At 37.1% G+C, this 18488-nt stretch overlaps 1 protein-coding gene across 1 annotated transcript in view; it reads left to right on the top strand.

The window, feature by feature from the left end:
* The window catches only part of LOC115511232 (neurexin-1-like), a 699173-nt gene that overhangs the window by 30539 nt on the left and 650146 nt on the right, over positions 1-18488 (top strand). Inside the window, 1 exon segment of the mRNA XM_030311788.1 lies at positions 5644-5850. Coding sequence (XP_030167648.1) covers positions 5644-5850 — 207 coding nt within the window.

The raw sequence follows: 18488 nt of genomic DNA, 5'->3' as shown, positions 1-18488 counted from the left end.
TTTAATTGTGGTTAAAAATAAAAACACATAAGATAAGATTTACCTTCTTAACTGTTTTTTTTTTAACGTTTATTTATTTTTGAGACAGAGAGAGACAGAGCATGAACAGGGGAGGGGCAGAGAGAGAGGGAGACACAGAATCTGAAATGGGCTCCACGCTCTGAGCTGTCAGCACAGAGCCCGACGCGGGGCTCAAACTCACGGAGTGTGAGATCATGACCTGAGCCGAAGTCAAACGCTTAACCGACTGAGCCACCCAGGTGCCCCAACCTTCTTAACTGTTTTTAAGTTTACAGTTCAGTAGTATTCAGTACATGCAGGTGCAACAGATCTCCAGAACTTTTTTATCTTGCAAAACTGAAACTCTGTATTCATAAACAACTCTGAGTTTCCCCCTCCCCAGCCCTGGCAACTACGTTCTCCTTTCTGTTTTTAGGAGTTTGACTATTTTAGATACCTCATGCAATCATACATTATTTGCTCTTTGTGACTGGCTTATTTCACTTACGGACAGTTTGGTTGTTTTGTTTTTGTTTTTCTTTTAATTCTAGTCTTACACCTGAAGAAACTAAGGTTTGCTTAAAGTCACACATTTACTAAGTGGCACTGAGGACTTGATTTTATATCTGATACGGCATCCATGCACTTAACTACTATCCCACTATTTCCCAAACCAGAATGCTTGGAATCGGTAGAGTGTGAAGTATATGCATTTATTCTTAGGGATCTTTTTTTTTCTTTAAAAGTTTTCCCACTCTAATCAAGTTTTAGAAACAAAAGGTCGAACTGAAATAAATAAGTCTGTGACTCTATGCCAGACTCCAGAACATTCCAGACTTCCTCACCTATTACTTTTGTTTGACACATTGGACCTTTTCATTTCTATACTGAGGCTGAAATTCAGCACTCTCTTTCACATTTGCATCATATTCATGTGGGTATGCTATGATTGAAACATTTTACACAACACACCAAAGTATAATGGCGGTATTGATACTGACCATGTACTTACCAAGATGACCCACTTATTTTGTTTTCCCAGCATTATGTCAAAGAAAACCCTTTATCTAATAGAGGGAAATTTTCTCTTTCTTCCTCTACCACCTGCACATTTCCAAGTCATTTGATGTTGAAATAAGAATAGTTCATCATATTCATCTTCTCTGCCAATAGCTGCCCATTTGTTCCTTACTTTTTTACAGAAAGAGAGCTAAGATAATTTTAAAATTGTTAAACATAAAAGAGAAACTTTGGGTGGTTGGTAGGAAATAAATAGAACATTTACAGTGACCACGTTTTCCAAACCAACAAAACCAGGACAGACGGGCTGACGAATACAAGTGTATTTATGGGGCACATGGAAGAGACTATTTGGTCAAAACTGACCTAGAAATGTAGGAACATATGGTCACCCAAACATCACAGTATTTTCCCTTTTTAGCATATTGAGTCTAAAAGATAATTGTTGTCTAGCCTTGAACAAAAGTAAAAGAACTTTCTCAGGGTAACAGGCGTTTGAAGCCATTAACTTTGTGAATGGATGGAGAAGTTATCTCTACGTGGACTCCAACACAAAACTTCTAAGTCTCCTTCAAAATATTCTTTGATGAAAACTTGAAATCTGACATTTTCAGGAACACATTAGTACAGTGCACTGAGTGGACTTCTCCTTTCCATATACTTAAAAGAAAGAAAGGATAATTACAATTTTGTCAATTCCATGGGTTTCATTCAACAAGCATCACTGGGCTCCAGCCATCAGTGGTTACATAAGGAGCAGGGATGGAAGATCTAAAGTACACAGAGTACAATGACAGAGTTACTGATAATAATTTTAATGTAATATTCTGTGTCTCATCTTAGTCTTTATTTAAGATTTGACAGTTGGAGGATAGTGAGGAATGGGACATCCATTCTGGGTCTTAAACTTTAGATACAATTTTATCTTATTAAGAAGGAATTTCTAGATTCTGTAAACCCTGAACATAATACACTGAATACAGTAATTGGTATGTGGAAGGTACCCTATAAAATTTTGGCTATTTACTCAGACTTTGTACATTGGTGAGTAGCACTATATGCCAGGTGTTGTGCTAGGTGCTAAAATATAAGAGTTAGCATGACTTAGTCTCTAATTTCAGTAAATATGCATTCATTGTAGAAACAGGCAGGTAAGGAAGCAACTGCATAACTCCATTGTAAGTCTGTGTTAAGGGTAAACCCTTGATGCTAAGAGAGACCCAGAGGGTAGTGACAGAGAAGGATTCTCAATCTTTGACATACCAGTGAGTTTTAAAAGCTAACTTTGGGGCGCCTGGGTGGCTCAGTCGGTTAAGTGTCTGACTTCAGCTCAGGTCATGATCTTAGACTCCGTGAGTTCAAGCCCCACGTCAGGCTCTGCGCTGACAGCTCAGAGCCTGGAGCCTGCTTCGGATTCTGTGACTCCTTCTCTCTCTGCCTCTCCGCCTCTCACTCTGTCTCTCTTTCAAAAATAAATAAACATCAAAAAAAAAATAAATAAAAGCTAACTTTATCAAGTTAAAAAATTGGGGATAGGGAAGGTGAAATGCATCAAATGAATAAACAATGGGCTCAGAGGAAAAGGAGAGATGAAAAAAATGAAATGAGTGAGTCAATATATACAAAAGCATGCATTTCTTGGGGAAAGAACCGGAGTTTGTAGTAATTGGACCTTAGTGTTTCTGAAAGTGAGTGACAGGTGATTAAGTTAGGAGGGTACATGGGTTCAGTCATGATGGCCATTGTGAGGACTATAGGCAACTTGAAAGCATAGGATTCAAGTTCAGATACTGAAAGCTACTGGAGGTATTCCTGAGGAAGCACTTATATAAGTATTTTAGACATAAATGCAACCGTAAAGATACAAGATATTTTTTTTCTTGTCAGACCCCAAAGTGTGACTAAGAACAGAGAATTATATAGATTATTTGTATGTTAGCTTTACTGGTGGTAACCCCCTTCTCTGTTTGCTTTTTGCTATCTTTATTTTATCCTATTTTATCTTTTCTTCCATCTGCTAAGTAATTATTTTTGTAGCCTATTTTTAGGATCAGAATTTTGTTAGCTATATATAAAACCAATATTTAAAACAAATCTGCAATCTATATTGAGAAATCCATTAGCTTTGCAGCTAAGAAAACTTAATTGAAGATCCAACAAAATGTCCTAGATATTAACAATATTGAATTATTGTGAACTATTGTATGTTCCCCAACAGACTCTTATTATTTATGGTTGTTTTTAATCAGAAAAGCCATAATCTATGATGGTATACTAGAGTGAAATTTCAGTATGTACACAGCATTTTTTTTTCCTTAAGATGTCACTGCCCACTATGGCAATGTTTCAAAAAGCCATCCAGTTTATAATACCTATAATACTTTGTTCATAGTTTTGGGCCTGTCTCTAAATAACTGTAGGCTCTTGGATAAATCAGTACCATCCCCAGCTCTTAAATATAACTCGGTTTGTCTCCACCATTCCTAGCTATATTTCGTATTGCCCAGGATAGGCAGCTATACATTCTGTTGCTGGCACTCTCAAGAGACCCCCAGAGGCTCCTATAGTCTTTTTCTTCTTCACGATAATGGCATTCTCACTTGGGATCCCTCCAAATGCCGTTTAATGTTAAACCCATTTCTTTTTGTTGATTCCCTTTGTACCTGAAAAGATTATCACAGAAAAGTCTTAAGATCTTAGAACATATTTCTCTCTTGAAAACAATAATTAAATTCAACCCTTTAGTTTGAATGGGCTACAAATCTGCTTCATATCACTTACATATCTGATGGAAATGTGAAATATAGCCAATTTTAATTTCTTTGATTTTTTCATTGTCTGGAGAGAGATGAAAAAGCTATCCATAAAAGTGGGAGTAGTAATAGGAGTACTTATTTTTTTAATGTTTATTTTTTAACACAGAGAGAGCATGAGTGGGGGAGGGACGGGGGGGGCGGCGTTGTGGGGCTCTAACTCAGGAACTGTGATATCATGACCTGAGCAGAAGTCAGACCCTTAACCGACTAAGCCACCCAGGTGCCCCTGAGTACTGATTATTATTTGGACTAGTTATTATCAGGTCTTTGACATAGATAAAATATACTACCACATTAAACTGAAAAGGGTAGGCCAAGTAAGAATATTTCCATTAGCCAAACATTTGTAAAAGTTGTTAATCCTTTCATCATGTTTTTTTAAATGTTTTTGAATACTTACTATGTGCCAGACACTGTTTGGGATTCAAGAAGTATGACACTTCTCAAAACAAAAATTAACCACCCTTATAGAATGCCTCGTCTTAAATTGTTGTGTTTCTGTTTTATAGATGTCAAATAATGTAAATCCCAAATCCCTAATTCTGTTGATTTTTTTCTACATAGAATATTCTCCTCCAAATTTTTGTTAAAACAAAAGAATTGTTACATTTTCAAGATTATACGACCTTCAGTTAAGGCAATTTAGTTATGTTTATGGCCACATTCTAAGACTTCTCTTGAGACTCCATTAGATTACATTTAATTCTTTGTTATTATTTTCATTAATAAGTATTTGGGCCCAATAGTGTTCTAGATGGTATAGGAGATGGGATATATGTGATATGTCTCAGTCCTCTGTAGCTCTCCCTCCCAGGATCTATTGGACAAACTGGTGAGGGCAACCTCGGTGGTTCAGTCTGTTGAGGATCTGACTTCAGCTCAGGTCATGATCTCACGTTCGTGAGTTCAAGTCCCGCATCGGGCTTTGTGCTGACAGCTCGGAGCCTGGATCGTGCTTCGGATTCTGTGTCTCCCTCTCTCTCTGCCCCTCACTCCCCCATAAATAAACATTAAAAAAAAATGGTGAGTCAGATTTTCTTTTGAACTGTTCCTCACAGTTTTATTTATAGAATAATAATAGTAATATAGTTCTCTATTTCAATCAAGTAACCACTAAAAATAATTATTCTCAGACCACAATTAATTAACACTAATATGTTGAACTAATGTAAGATAATTTTTAAATACTCTTATTTTCTAAACTTATCACAAGGAGAATTCCCCTGTGACCACTTTTGTACATGGGTATGGGTTAGGACATTTATTGGAATAGTGGATGCTACCTATAAACAACAGAGCTAAAATTGAAAATTAGACCCAACACCATTCTTTGGGGGATTTCTATCTCTGATTTTATAATTTGCAGATCTATTTTGGAATTCCCTTTTACTTATTTGAAAATATGTGCATGGGTTTTCTTCTGGAAATATTAAACTTAGACATAATTTATTTCTAAAAGTATTTATTGAGTATTTATTACATGCATTTAGCTGATCTAAAATCTGCAGGGGATATAAAGAAGAATAAGACCTGTTTTCACACCTCATGAGAAAACAGGGAAATAAAGCAAATAACTTGGAGCAGAGAACACCCTTTCTGTACTGAAACATTCATTTTTAAAAGCCACTATCAGAAAATGCAACCCTCTCATGATAACTTTGGTGACACTGCCATCTTTTCTATGTAGATCTCAGAGAAAGATGTACTTGACATTCGAACCGTGTTGCCAGTGGTGGAATTGTCTGCACTCACTTGTTCGTATTCTCCCATTAGTGTCCCCTTTGTAGCACATGCATGTCATTTGTAGGGCAAGCTGGACAATGGTGGTGCAACCCAGGGAAAATCCGGTTGCATTCATGTACATGGAGCTCCTGCCCTCTCACCCAAAACTGAGTCGAAGCTCTTTGTGACTTGGCGGTCTCTCTGGGAGTCTAACATGGGCTCTCCCTGTTCACCCAACCGTGCCATCCCAGTCGCTGGACAGCAGCTGAGAATCAGTTTTGCTCCCAGCTCTGTAAGTTGAGTGGCAGCTGCCTTGCGCTGGAAGCTAATAGGAAACTAGGCATTTTACTTTACTCAAGGTTTGGTGAGGAGGGTCTACGTTGTTAAGATTAACATCATTTGACTTCAGTATAAAGTATTCATTCTTGGAATGTTCTCTGTAGAGAAACATGTCAATTGGGAAAATAAATCTAAAACTGGAGCATATGCTTGAGGTAAAGAAGTGATAGATTCATGATATCTAATGCAAGGCTAAGTCCAGGTGCCCTCAGTGTTGAAAGTGAGCCGGGGAAGGTTAGTAGTAAGAGGGTGGATTTAGTGCTATTAAAATTGTCATTAGAGGGGCCCCTGGGTAACTCAGTCAGTGAAGCATCCAACTTTGGCTCAGGTCATGATCTCACAGTGTGTGAGTTCAAGCCCCATGTTGGGCTCTGTGCTGACAGCTCAAAGCCTGGAGCCTGCTTCTGATTCTGTGTCACCTTCTCTCTCCAACCCTCCCCAGCTCTCTCTCTCACTCTCTCTCAAAAATAAATAAACATTAAAAAAAAGTTATAAAAATGTCATTAATGCCTCTCTAGTGACCCCAAATCAGAATAATAATGGTACAGTTCCTTGATGTGAACAATTTACGTATTCTTATATGTATTTAAGGCATAAACTTAAAAATATTCATGTTTTGCTATTTTTACATATTGTACCATACAATACAATTAAAAAAATATGGGACTGTGGCAGTAGATACATAAACCTACACATGTGTGATAAAATTGCATGGAAATAAGTACATGCACACCCACAAATACATCCCTACAAAGGAGTACAAAGTGGGGGAATCTGAATAACGTAGGTAGGTGTATCAAGGTCCATATCTGGGCTATGATACTCTACCAAAATTTTTGATTTTAGGGGACAATGAGTATTAGGCACATAGGATTTCTCTATGCTTCCTTACAACTACTTATGAAGCTACAATTATCTCACTACAACATTTTGTAAATCTCAAAGACCTGCTGTGCAAATGCAGCTTCAAAAGAAGTCTCCTGAACACTCCTTTCAAACACCATGCACCCTAACCCTTCCTGTATCAACATTCTAGAACAGACCCTGTCCTGAGCCCTGGACACTGCTCACCTGCTCTGAACAAATATAAAAAACAGTGATTTATAAAAAATAGAAAATTTGTTTAGGTTTTCTCAAGGGCTCTAAGAATGAAAAATCCAAGAAAATCAAGGGCATTGCATTCAATATTGAAATTGGAGATATTCAGGGCCATTGTGTTCCTCATAATATTTTTCATGAACTTGTCATGGGGTGGGTAGCACCAATTTTTTTTAACGCTTAATGATTTTATGAAATTAACAAAAAATAATTCCTTCTTTTTTTAACTTAGATTTCAGTTTTCCTAGCTTGTAATCTGCATTAAATATGACTTTGGGAACTCAGGCCAGACTTCACAATGCTTACATATGCACAAATGCCCAAAAAGAAAGCTAACTGGATCATATTAATGCATACTATACATAAGCTTATTGGTTAACACCTGTTGTAACAATCCCTTCCATTTCTTAAAAAAAAACTTAGGTTTTCCAATAAAATATAACTATTCTGCACTGCTGTGACTTCATTTTTTTTTTCCTGCAGAAAGACATACCACTGGGCATCTATTAAAATATGTATCCATCAGGTGCTATTATCATGACTATATATACTATGACAGAGTTTTCTTTATATGGTTCCAAGTCTTCAGTCATAACGGTAGATGTAATACCCTACATATTCTCAATTGGTATTTTTATATAGTGTCTCACTTAGCTATAGGTTATAAAACTGCTTATTAATATTCTTCAACTAAACATTTAGTTAAAGTAAAACTTGAATTCCATACATCATGTGATCTTAGGGACTAAAATATGGGATCTTTGGAGGCAGTAATGTTAAGGCAAAATCAATCTTAAAAGTCCACTTAGAATTACATTTTGTCACCAGTTATTCTCTCATTAGGTAAATCTTCAGCTAATGTATATGAAGCTCATAATTATCTATTTAGTCATGAGACTCCCTGTATATTTACGGATATTAGAAATACTTTATTTTGGGTTCCAAATTTTACTTGTGCTTACAGTAACAGGGAGAAAAATGAATAAGTTAGAATTTCATCTCTTATTTCTCCACACCATTCTCAGAGTTGTCCATCAGCTGGCATTATTTATTCATTGATTTTTGTATGGGAAGCATCACACTGAGAATGATTTGGAAGTGAAAAAATGCTGAGATTAGGAAATGTAATAGTAGTTCAGAATATTCACAACCAATAGGTAGTAGTTTATCACTTGCTGTGATGGAAATATAGATACAGTTTCTGGGTGAAACTGTAGCTGCTAACCGCAGGAGCTTATTATTAAATGGCAGATATTATTAGCAAGAGTGTAATAAATTCTACCATAGAGGTATACTATTTGCAAGTTACAACTCTGAAGAAGGCTACTTAATCACAGAGGGGATGAGGAGGAGGGAGGCCAGAAGGAAGAAGATGAGAGAATAAAAAAGGGGATCAGGAAAGCCTTAGTTTAGAAGTAGAAATTGGCAATGCTTTCAAAAGAGACCCCCCGCCATTCTATGCCCCAACCAAACTAGATGCAAACAAATTCACTTTTTGCGATGCAGGACCTATATCTATTTACATAAAATATATATAGGAAATTTGGAGACATTTTTAAGGGGTATGTGTGTGTGTGTGAGAGAGAGAGAGCATGCGTGCCTGTGTGTGCATGTGTGTGCACCTGTGCATGTGTATATGCGTGTGTGTGTGTGTGTGTGTGTGTGTGTGTGATGGTGTATCTGGTAATCAGTGAAAGTAAGGCTATTGAATTTAAGTTTACAAGTAAAAAAAATTCTTTAGGTAGCTTAAAATCAAAACTATTTTGGACACCTATGATGTACAATATAATTTAAAAAAGAAAAAATGTGATTCAACAGGAAGGCAATCAGGAATGCACTGGTTCTAATTTGAAATGGAAATATAAAACGTACTATTAGGGTGTGTGTGTATGTGTATGTGTGCATGTGTCTGTTTGGACCTCAGTATTTCTGACACTGTCAAAAATAGGCAGTGAAGTCTGTGACTGATAATAACTTATACTGGGTATTTTGCCACTAAACAGCTACAATATATCAAAATGTTATAAAGTAATAATACTAATTCTATAATACATAATTTTTCTTATTTATAGTCACCCCCATATCATAAACTTTGTATAGGTGGATATCTCTTTAGAAAATAGTTTTCTCAGAATATGTGTATGAAAAATGTACTATTAAGTCCTATTAGTATCCAAAATATTATTTTCTTTCTCTCTCTCCAGACCTCCCCCTCTTTCTCTGTTTCTCTGCTTCTTCTCTGATTTTCCTGTTTTATAAATAAAGATCATCTTCCTAAGTTGGCTTTAGCAAGGTCTACAAGTTAGAAACATTTCTTTAAAAGGAACTGCCGTTATCTATGATTATCAGATGCAATTTAACTTTTGCCTATGAGAGAGGGCAATTACATTTTTGAAGGAAGTCATGCTTTGCTTCCAGAGAAAAATGTGCTGATGAAATAGTTCTACTGTTAAAGAGAAGCATGACTATTAATGCATTGAATAAATATTTATTAAACACTTTCTACAGTCCAAGCAAGGTACGCAGGGAAAAAACAGTCAGCAAAAATAGATGCGGGCTCTGCCTTCATGGAATGTACATCTAGCAACAAATTATAAGTAATAAAAAATGATAATTGAAGAAAGGCGAGTACTTATTGTTTAGAATTTGTAAATTGCTTCTTTTCTAAAACTTAATCTAATACAATTATTAAACAGAGAGACCAGGATTCTGTGTTACAACACAACTATAGTCATGCAGACCTTGTCATTAAGGAGAATGCAAGAATTAGAATACAGAAAGCACAGAGTTTTTTGCCTCTAGGAAGCATGTCCAGTTGGCTCCCGCATTCCCTGCCCAGGGCATGCCACGAGTCCATATGGTGCCCTCTGGAGAAGATGCAGCCTATCACCAGGGCCCATCTTGAGGACTGGATTTCAGGGCTGATCATACAGCCATACACACAGACCTCTTCATTCACTCTGTGTGACACTCAGGTGGAGCTCAATTACTGAGCGTCCTTATTAAAAATGATATGCAGTTAGAATGTTTTTTATGATGGAGTAAAGCCCTGAATTCCAAAGATCAACCATAACAGAATCCCACAATGTTCCTTCCAAACCACTAGAAAGGTGATATAGACATCATTCAGTACTAAACATTGAAAATTAAGTCTTTAAATTGTGCCTCTGGCCACCATTTCTACCTCAGATAACAATACATCACATGAGCTGAAGCATTTTGGTGATGTATTGCTCTAATACACTCCAGAGAGGATTCTCTAAGAGCATATTAGTGTGAGGCGTCATCTCTGGGGGAGTCTGTGTGGCACACACATAGCAGTCTGTGGCCCAGAGGGGACAGAGCATCCCTTCAGCTCCTCCAGCCAAACCAAGGGGAACCCCTGATACAGTGGCTGCCCAGGGATCAAGGCGAGGGGGGCCACACAGCCTGCGGGCTGTAAAAGGATCCTGGGTTCCTGTTGACTCTCAGCAAATGTTAAGTAAAAATCCAGAGAACTATAGTGTCATTAATGGGAACCTTGACCATGCAATGGGATAATTCACTCTGTGCCATTCCCTTTTAGATATCATACTTCTCGTTAGATTTTGCAGTGATCTTGGGTGAAGTTAATATTTGGATTTCTCTCCTGGGTAGATATTAGGAGACCTTAGAGAGCTGGAGCAAGATGATGTTACAGTTTGTTACTTCCTTTCTGTATGCATCTAACCTCTTCTGTTTGAAGTTAATTTGATTTTGCCTGCATAGAAAAGGAGCCTCGGGAAATGATTTTTTATTAGAGATATGCTGAACCATTCATTTTCCAAACTTGCAAACTGGAGGAAGCTGAAAGGTCCTTGAAGACTGAACCTTTTGGTGCACAACCAAATTTCACTTCAGATTGTTTTTCTTAGGAAAAAAAACAAAAACAAGGTCTCAAGCAGTTCTGAGGCACATCCTCTTACAGTCATTTGACAGTTTAAGTGACCTTATAAGATGTCCACCAGTTTATTCTATTTCTCTTGGTTAGGTGACATTTTGGACAGCTTCCTTTTACTGGCATTTAACATGCATGGGGTTTCTAATCTCTTCCTTCATATTTGCTTATTGACACACTAGAAGAGAAGTAAAGGTGGACTATTCTTACAGGTCTTCTATCCACAGATTAAGGCTTTCTAAAACCCGGTGCTTTGTAAAGGTGTTAGGAAAAGCTTTTGGAGACTGTTTTTGCCAATGCAACAATACAAATAACAAAAGGAATTCCAGTAGGAATTCCTTCCTCGAAGATGCAGTGCCCTGAATATAATGCTTCTTATTGGGCCAATCATATTGTATTCTATGTAAGTCAGTGAGAAGCCATTTGCTGCCAGATTTACTAGAGCAGTGGGTGTTATCTTCTTACCTCCAGGATTCATTGGAAGAGTTTTTTAGTGAAGTTCTTCAATGCATCGCCTAATGATCAGCCATCTTCTATGTGTGTAGTTAGAGTGATGCATTTGAGAAACATCACCCCGTTATTTCTTCTCCATAATTTCAGAAGTAGCTTTTGCATCAATGTGTACCCAGTCTTTTTCCTTTGTAGTTTACATCTTGTCCTAGCCGGGGGAGCAGTGTAGTAGACCATACTTAAGAACAAGTAGTAAGGGTTGTGGAGCCACATTGTCTGGCTCCCTTCCAGTTATGAGCCCTTTTGCGGCTTGGTTGGGACAAGCCACTTTAGCTTTATAACCCTCAGTTTCTTTTATCTGTAAAATGGGGCTGATACTGTTATTTACCATATGGGGCTATCAGAAAAAAAAATGAAGTAAGAATATCCCTGTATAGTTCTTTGTGCAATATTTGGTACAAAGAAAATAAATAATAAATAGTAGCTATTATTGTTATGCGGGTGAGAAACTCACATTGTCAAGGAAACCTAAATTCTTCACCCCTCTTTTTTGAAACTACTCAGTTTTACATCTTTGGGGGGCTCCATTTCTAATCAGCAGCTGTCTCATTACTAATCCTTACTCGGTTGTAATATGGACAAAAATGTATTTAATCATGAGCCTCTAAGATGCCTCGAATTTTCTGTTACTATCTAATAACTAACTTTATACCTTCTAGGATGCTTATATTTTTCACAAACCAATTCAAAAATTACCACCACCACCAGCAGTGTGTGAAAAACTTCTCATCCAGGTCTTTGTTCTGAGATCCAGACAGAAATCCATATTTCGACTTTAGATTTGTAAAATTGCTTTTCTTTCTTTTTCTGTCTTGTCACATTCTAATCAGCTATGTGTGTTCCTTACTCCCTCCATCAGGCTGGGAGTTCTTCAGGGTCAGAGACTGGATCTTTTTTTTTTTTTTTTATTACATCTTCAATACCCAGCCCAGCGGTGACACAAAATCCACAAATTAAAATTGTCTCTCCAATCATCCTCATATCTGATGTAAATTTTAGATATGAATATAAAAATACATAACAATACATTTAGATTCACCGTAAAAGTTCTTTGGTGTATTCTCCAATCCTATCACCATTAAGACAAGGCTAGAAATACTCATAATGCTGAGAAGGAAATAAGACTGTTGTTTTTCCTATTGATTGGGTGAGAAAACTGAAAAGGTACTTACTCAAATTTACACAATTAATGGCAGTGTTGAAATGAGAACGAAATTTCTCAATACCTTGAAACTCGTTCCAGTACCTAACTAGGTTCTGTCTACTGAGGAAATGAATAATCCTAAAGATGAATGTTAGATAGGGAAAAAGAAAGTTAGTCTTTTTTCACAGACTTCTCCATTTCTCAGAGGTTGTCAAGGTCCATTAATTTCTTAGAACTAATTTGTTGGGATTTAGCATGATATAACAGAATGGACTTCTACTCGCTGTGTGACTTTGGGAAAATTACTTAAACTCTCTGAGCTTTGTTTACCATGTCTGCAAATGGGGATACAAAAACCTCCCATGGAGAACTGATACAATAGTGAAAATGACTGCAGTGCATACTGACTGGCACATACTATGCATTAATCAGTGGTAGCTATTATTGTTATCATTAACTATGAGATTAATAATATCACCCATATAAGAGATAGACTAAATAAGTCTATTTTAATGAAAGAGATATGTTTGTGAAAGCAGAAGAAGTCGGATCATACAAAAAGTATCCTTAAAAAAATAAAATAGTTTAATTGTATTATTTTTGCCTAGAGTCCATTGGAAAGGATTTCTGGCCACAGAATTTACCATAACGTCATATTTGTCACCTGTCTGCAGTTGACCACATATTTTAAGCATCAGAAAGCTTTCACTATACAGACAGACTTACTCCTGTAGTAAGATAGGAATAGGAAAGATATAAAAATTTATACAATTTAAAGAAGATATGCAGGAAAAAATTAAATTATTTTTTTTCTGGTACTAATCTTATTTTTAATTTCCCTTTTGCATCGATGGTTCTTTGAGGGAAAGTGATGCAGGAACTTTCCAATTTTAAGTCACTCATTTTCTTCTTGTTTTAAAATATTTCTTTCAAGTAAATGTTCAGTCAGTTAAGATTTCAAATTCTCTTTCAGAGTTTTTTCTCCCTTTGAAGGAGGAATTTATTCTCCCACCACCCCTAGCATATGGGGGAGGGTTTCTGGTTTGAAGGCTTTCCTGGGGATTATCTCTGGCATCTGTGTGATGTCCCTCATCCAGTCTAGTCTCCAGCTATCCTTTGTGGATGGAGACATGAGTGGCCTTGACTCATCATTTGATTACTCTGTTGGCACATGTTCTTCAGGATGGAGGATTTTGTGTTTATCTTTAGATCCAAGATTCCAGAAGTTCCCTTGTCTGGGTGCCAGGACTCTTCTGGACTTTTAATTCTCTTACTGTTTCTGAGTCCTCCTGGGGATCCCAAGAACTTCTCTGCTGTCTTCTGGGGTCTTTGAGGCTTCCCTAGGATATCCTTCCTTGCTGTTACCGCCTCTCTTCCCAGGTCTTGGTGGGTAGAGCATCTTGCCAAAATCAGGGCTTCTCTGAGAGGCTTTCAGTTCCCTGGATGAGTGAGGCAGCAGTGCCAGGTTCAGGTCTCATAAGGAGAGCAGAGCCATTCCATTTTTCTCCTTTTCTCTTTATTTTTGCCTTTTTCTAAGCTCTTCCCTCCAAGCACCTGAATGGTTTTCTCTGTCCTATGTGGCAGGAAATCCCCCAAGTTATTTGCTGCTTTGTGGTTTACTCCATGGTTCATCCCCTACTCCACAGTGAGATATTAAAGTGCACAAATCCTTTTAGATGTTTATTTTCCTCTCAAAAATTGTGACTTCTATAAACAAGCAAACAATATAAATGCTCATTTTATGACCTCACTACAGACTTAAAAACAACAACAAACTTATGAGACTCAAAACTGAGCAGGACTAAATACCCTGGAATGATTAGGGATTAAGATTACAAAGAATAAAATTATACAAGTTTAACCTCTAACAAATTTTATCTCCTTTGTATCTAAGAATGTAAAAAGGCACTTCTTTCTTGGCCCTCTCAAGACCCGGAAGACTTACTGTTTTCTCCAAATTCCTAACTTATTGATTGAGTTTCCTTCCCTGTGCAAACTTAATCTTCTCAATGGGTATTTATAATTTCCCTTTTCAAAGCAATCAGCTATTAGAGTTGTGCTTCTCTTCATTTTAAGTGTCGCTCTGGGAAACATTTCATATTGTGGTAATTTAAACTAGTATCTCCTTCAGAGGCTTCCTGGTGTCAACTAGGTTCTTTAAGAAACAGATCCTTGGGTTTATAGCTACAGCTGTGATCAGCAAACCCTTATGTATTGATCCAGTGTAGACATTCTGATTTGGATTTAAATGTGGGCCTGCTTCTTAAAGAGAGAGCCTTTATTTACTGAGCGATTTCTTGTGACTTAGTCAAACACAGCTGCACATGGTCATGGATGAGTGACTTCCCAAAGCGCTTCTTTCTTCCCCACCTCCCTCACTTTTTGTTTGCATGCTGGTATGCAATAGTCAGATAAAAAGTAAGACCACTAGTGCCCTCATTTAGAAAAATGCCAGGAAAAACACTTACCTCATTATTATCATTATCAATATTTTTTTGATCCATACTTATTCAACAAATCTGGACAGATTCACGTCTTCCCAGCATGAACTATGGTGTCAGAATGCACACTCGTCTCTGATTCAATCAGAAAGGTGACCAAGCTATAGAAAATACATTTATTTCAAAATAAAATCATATCCATGAATCTTAGCAGCACTTCGAGTCTTTATTTAGCAAGACTCAGCATTGTATGAACATTTCATGAAAGGTGTCATCTCATAAGTTTGTCATAAAGCAGGTGCACAATAATAGCAATATATAAAAACACTTTTGAGCCTCCTTTGCCTGGTCAGACATGCCCATTAGTCATTTTCCTTCCAGTTTGGATGGGTTTATTTCAATCTATCCACGTTTGTATCTGTTTCCTTTTGTGGTCTGTGGCTCACATGTACAACACAGCTGCCAGGGCTTAGCGCTGTTTTTTGCAAGTTAACCAAGGAGCAAAAGCAAAGACTCACATGAGCAGCTCATGGTAAGAGTGCTTGAATAAGTTATCTATGAATGAAAATATCCTGAATCCACTAAAAGTAAAGTTCTTATTCAGTGATACTTTAATATGAGGAAGAAGCAACTGAAGATTATTGGATTTACCACATTTATGAGAAATTAATTGTAAATGGAATTACAAATCTCAGTTAATCACGTATAAAGAATAGCACTGACCTACTCATCACTACCACAGAAACACCCAACTCTTTGGGTGGAATAAAGGCATTTTACATTCTACTTCTCTTGGGCTTTTCTGCCTTTGATTCGTCCTTTCAGTACTCTGCTGCCACCCTATGTCCTAATTCTTCTTCCTCTCTGGGCTCACATTTTCCCAAAACCAAGCTTGCTTCTTCTTGCTCGTCAAAGATACTCCTACGCTGCTACTGGCTTATTATAGGCCTAAAAAATCATCAGTAGTAAATATTCTATGGTAGGACCATTGAAGATTTTGTTTTTTCTTTAATTTAGTAGAAACCAGATAATCAGAAATCCACATGTATGAACGGCATGAATTGGTGGCAGTGGTTACTTGAAAGGATCCACGTATTAGTCATGATGTAAAGGCTTTATTCTGGATTATTTATTGTTTTATTTATGATCCTTTACGATTTTCTAGTTACATCATGCAATTATAGTACTGTTGAACATGGGGATGAAATTTATATCATTATTATATTGCATTTTGATATTTCTTTAATCTAAGAACACTATGCACCTGTAGAAGTTCATCAGCAGTGACAGAGACTAGAAGGCTGGATTCTGTCATCCTTTCAGTACCTGTGAGCTACAGAATTAATTTTTACTTGTGCATCACAATTTTGTGAATGTTTCTTGAGTACGCAGTCTAGTTTGTATATTTGACCTATAGATACATCAGTGATGACAGAGATCTATTGTAGTTCTCAAGTCAATATGATTTAAAAAAATTAATGTTTGGGCGCCTGGGTGGCTCAGTCGGTTGAGCGTCCAACTTCGGCTCAGGTCATGATTTCACGGTCCGTGAGTTCGAGCCCTGCGTCGGGCTCTGTGCTGACAGCCCAGAGCCTGGAGCCTGCTTCTGATTCTGTGTCTCTCTCTCTCTCTGACCCTCCCCCGTTCATGCTCTGTCTCTCTCTGTCTCAAAAATAAATAAACATTTAAAAAAAATAAAATAAAAAAATAAAATAAAAAAACATTAATGTTTATTTATTTTTGAGAGAGAGATTGGCAGAGCATGAGCATGGGAGAGTCAGAGAGTGAAGGAGACACAGAATCGGAAGCAGGCTCTGGGCTCTGAACTGTCAGCACAGAACCCCACAAGGGGCTCAAACTCACAAACCGTGATTTCATGGCCTGAGCCAAAGTCAGAAACTTAGCCAACTAAGCCACCCAGGTGCCCCATCAAGTCAATATGATTGACTCTCATGGTGATTTCAATGGAAAGTCACCGAATTTGATATAGGTATGAAATTTTTACTAGTTTCTGTAAAAGCTCATGCCAAGATCTTTATCCATGGGCTAATTATTATTGTCAAAGTTAACTGTCTTTTAGGATTGTGTGGGGGAAAAAAGGTTGAGGTAGAAATAAGCAAGATTATATGGTCTTTGAGGGGCTTGGTTCTATAATATTCTTAGGAGCAAAGACCTTGGATTCAGACTGCCTGGATTTGAAACTTGATTCAGCCACTTACTTCCAGAGTCACTGTGTGTCACAGACACTGTAGTCTACTGAATGTGCCACTGGGAATTCTACAGCACTGGGCATGTTCTGCTACCTCCACAGGTTTTCCTGAGGATTAAGTGGGTAGAGTGCTTAAAACAGTGTCTAAATAAGTACTCTGTAACTGTTTGCTATCAGTATCCTTTGAGTAAAAGTGGTTTTATTAATGACTAGTACACCTTAAAAATTGAGTATATTCTAGTTATAATTTTAATTATCTCTAATGATGGCTTTCCTTCCCCACCCCACCCCCACCCCCACCCCAAATACTTCTAGTTACTGGCACTTGTTCCAATAAATTGATTTTCAACAAGTCAATTTGGGCTCTTTAATCCTAGAAAAATAATGTATTGCAGTGCAGTACAAGGCCATATAGGAGACTGAGACCAAGGTAACAATCAGTAATACTGATTCTGTCTTTACTTAAAATTTTGATATTTCGTTCATCATAGGATTTTTTGCATTGATTTAAAAAACACACTGAGATATTATTTTTCTTGAGTACTGAGTTTTTAGCATTCTCCACTCCTTCCCTATATTTTGCATCTCAGGTGAGTACCTCAGTCACTTCACCCATGTTATCCTAGTCCTGGCCCTGCTATACTGGACTTCATCTATTGTAATGAAAAAAAAAAAATATATATATATATATATATATATCTCGAGTCTGTGTTGACTCAAGGAGACTACAGCAGCCAAATGTAAATCTAGACCCCCTGGAAACTGACCCTTAAAATGTCATTCCTATTAATGCTAATTCTCATTTTTTTATTTTCCACTTACATGGTAATTAGAGAACCTTAGTATAAGCAATCCTTAAAATTCAAAACAAGTTTTGTATTTACTTGATAACATGGCTGGGTAATTTGGTCTTAAGAATGAAATGAGCACAAAATAAATGTGAGACCATATCAGAGTATCATAGGAAATCCATGGGAACAACAGTTATCCTGAAATCAAGGGATAAAGAGAATAGGATGGAACCTAAGGGGATTTTTTTTTAACCAGTAGTGTTAAGAGAATCACAACTAGTCAAAGGAGCCGTATCATGGAAGAATAGGAAGGGCTTAAATGTGTCCTTTCACTTATTGATGACGAGGTTGTAGAATTATTCGCAGGACCCATGCTGGCTAAGTAAACAGAAACTCAGTCAGTATCCCATGAGATGATGACGAGCATTAACCAAAAAACACATCTATGAGTTTGTAATCAGATAAATGTTGAGTGGGATTAC

This window comes from Lynx canadensis, chromosome A3, assembly GCF_007474595.2.
Source record: "Lynx canadensis isolate LIC74 chromosome A3, mLynCan4.pri.v2, whole genome shotgun sequence".
In the NCBI taxonomy this organism is placed as follows: domain Eukaryota; kingdom Metazoa; phylum Chordata; class Mammalia; order Carnivora; family Felidae; genus Lynx; species Lynx canadensis.
Note: the sequence above shows the minus strand (reverse complement) of the source record. Positions and strands in the feature narration are given on the sequence as shown.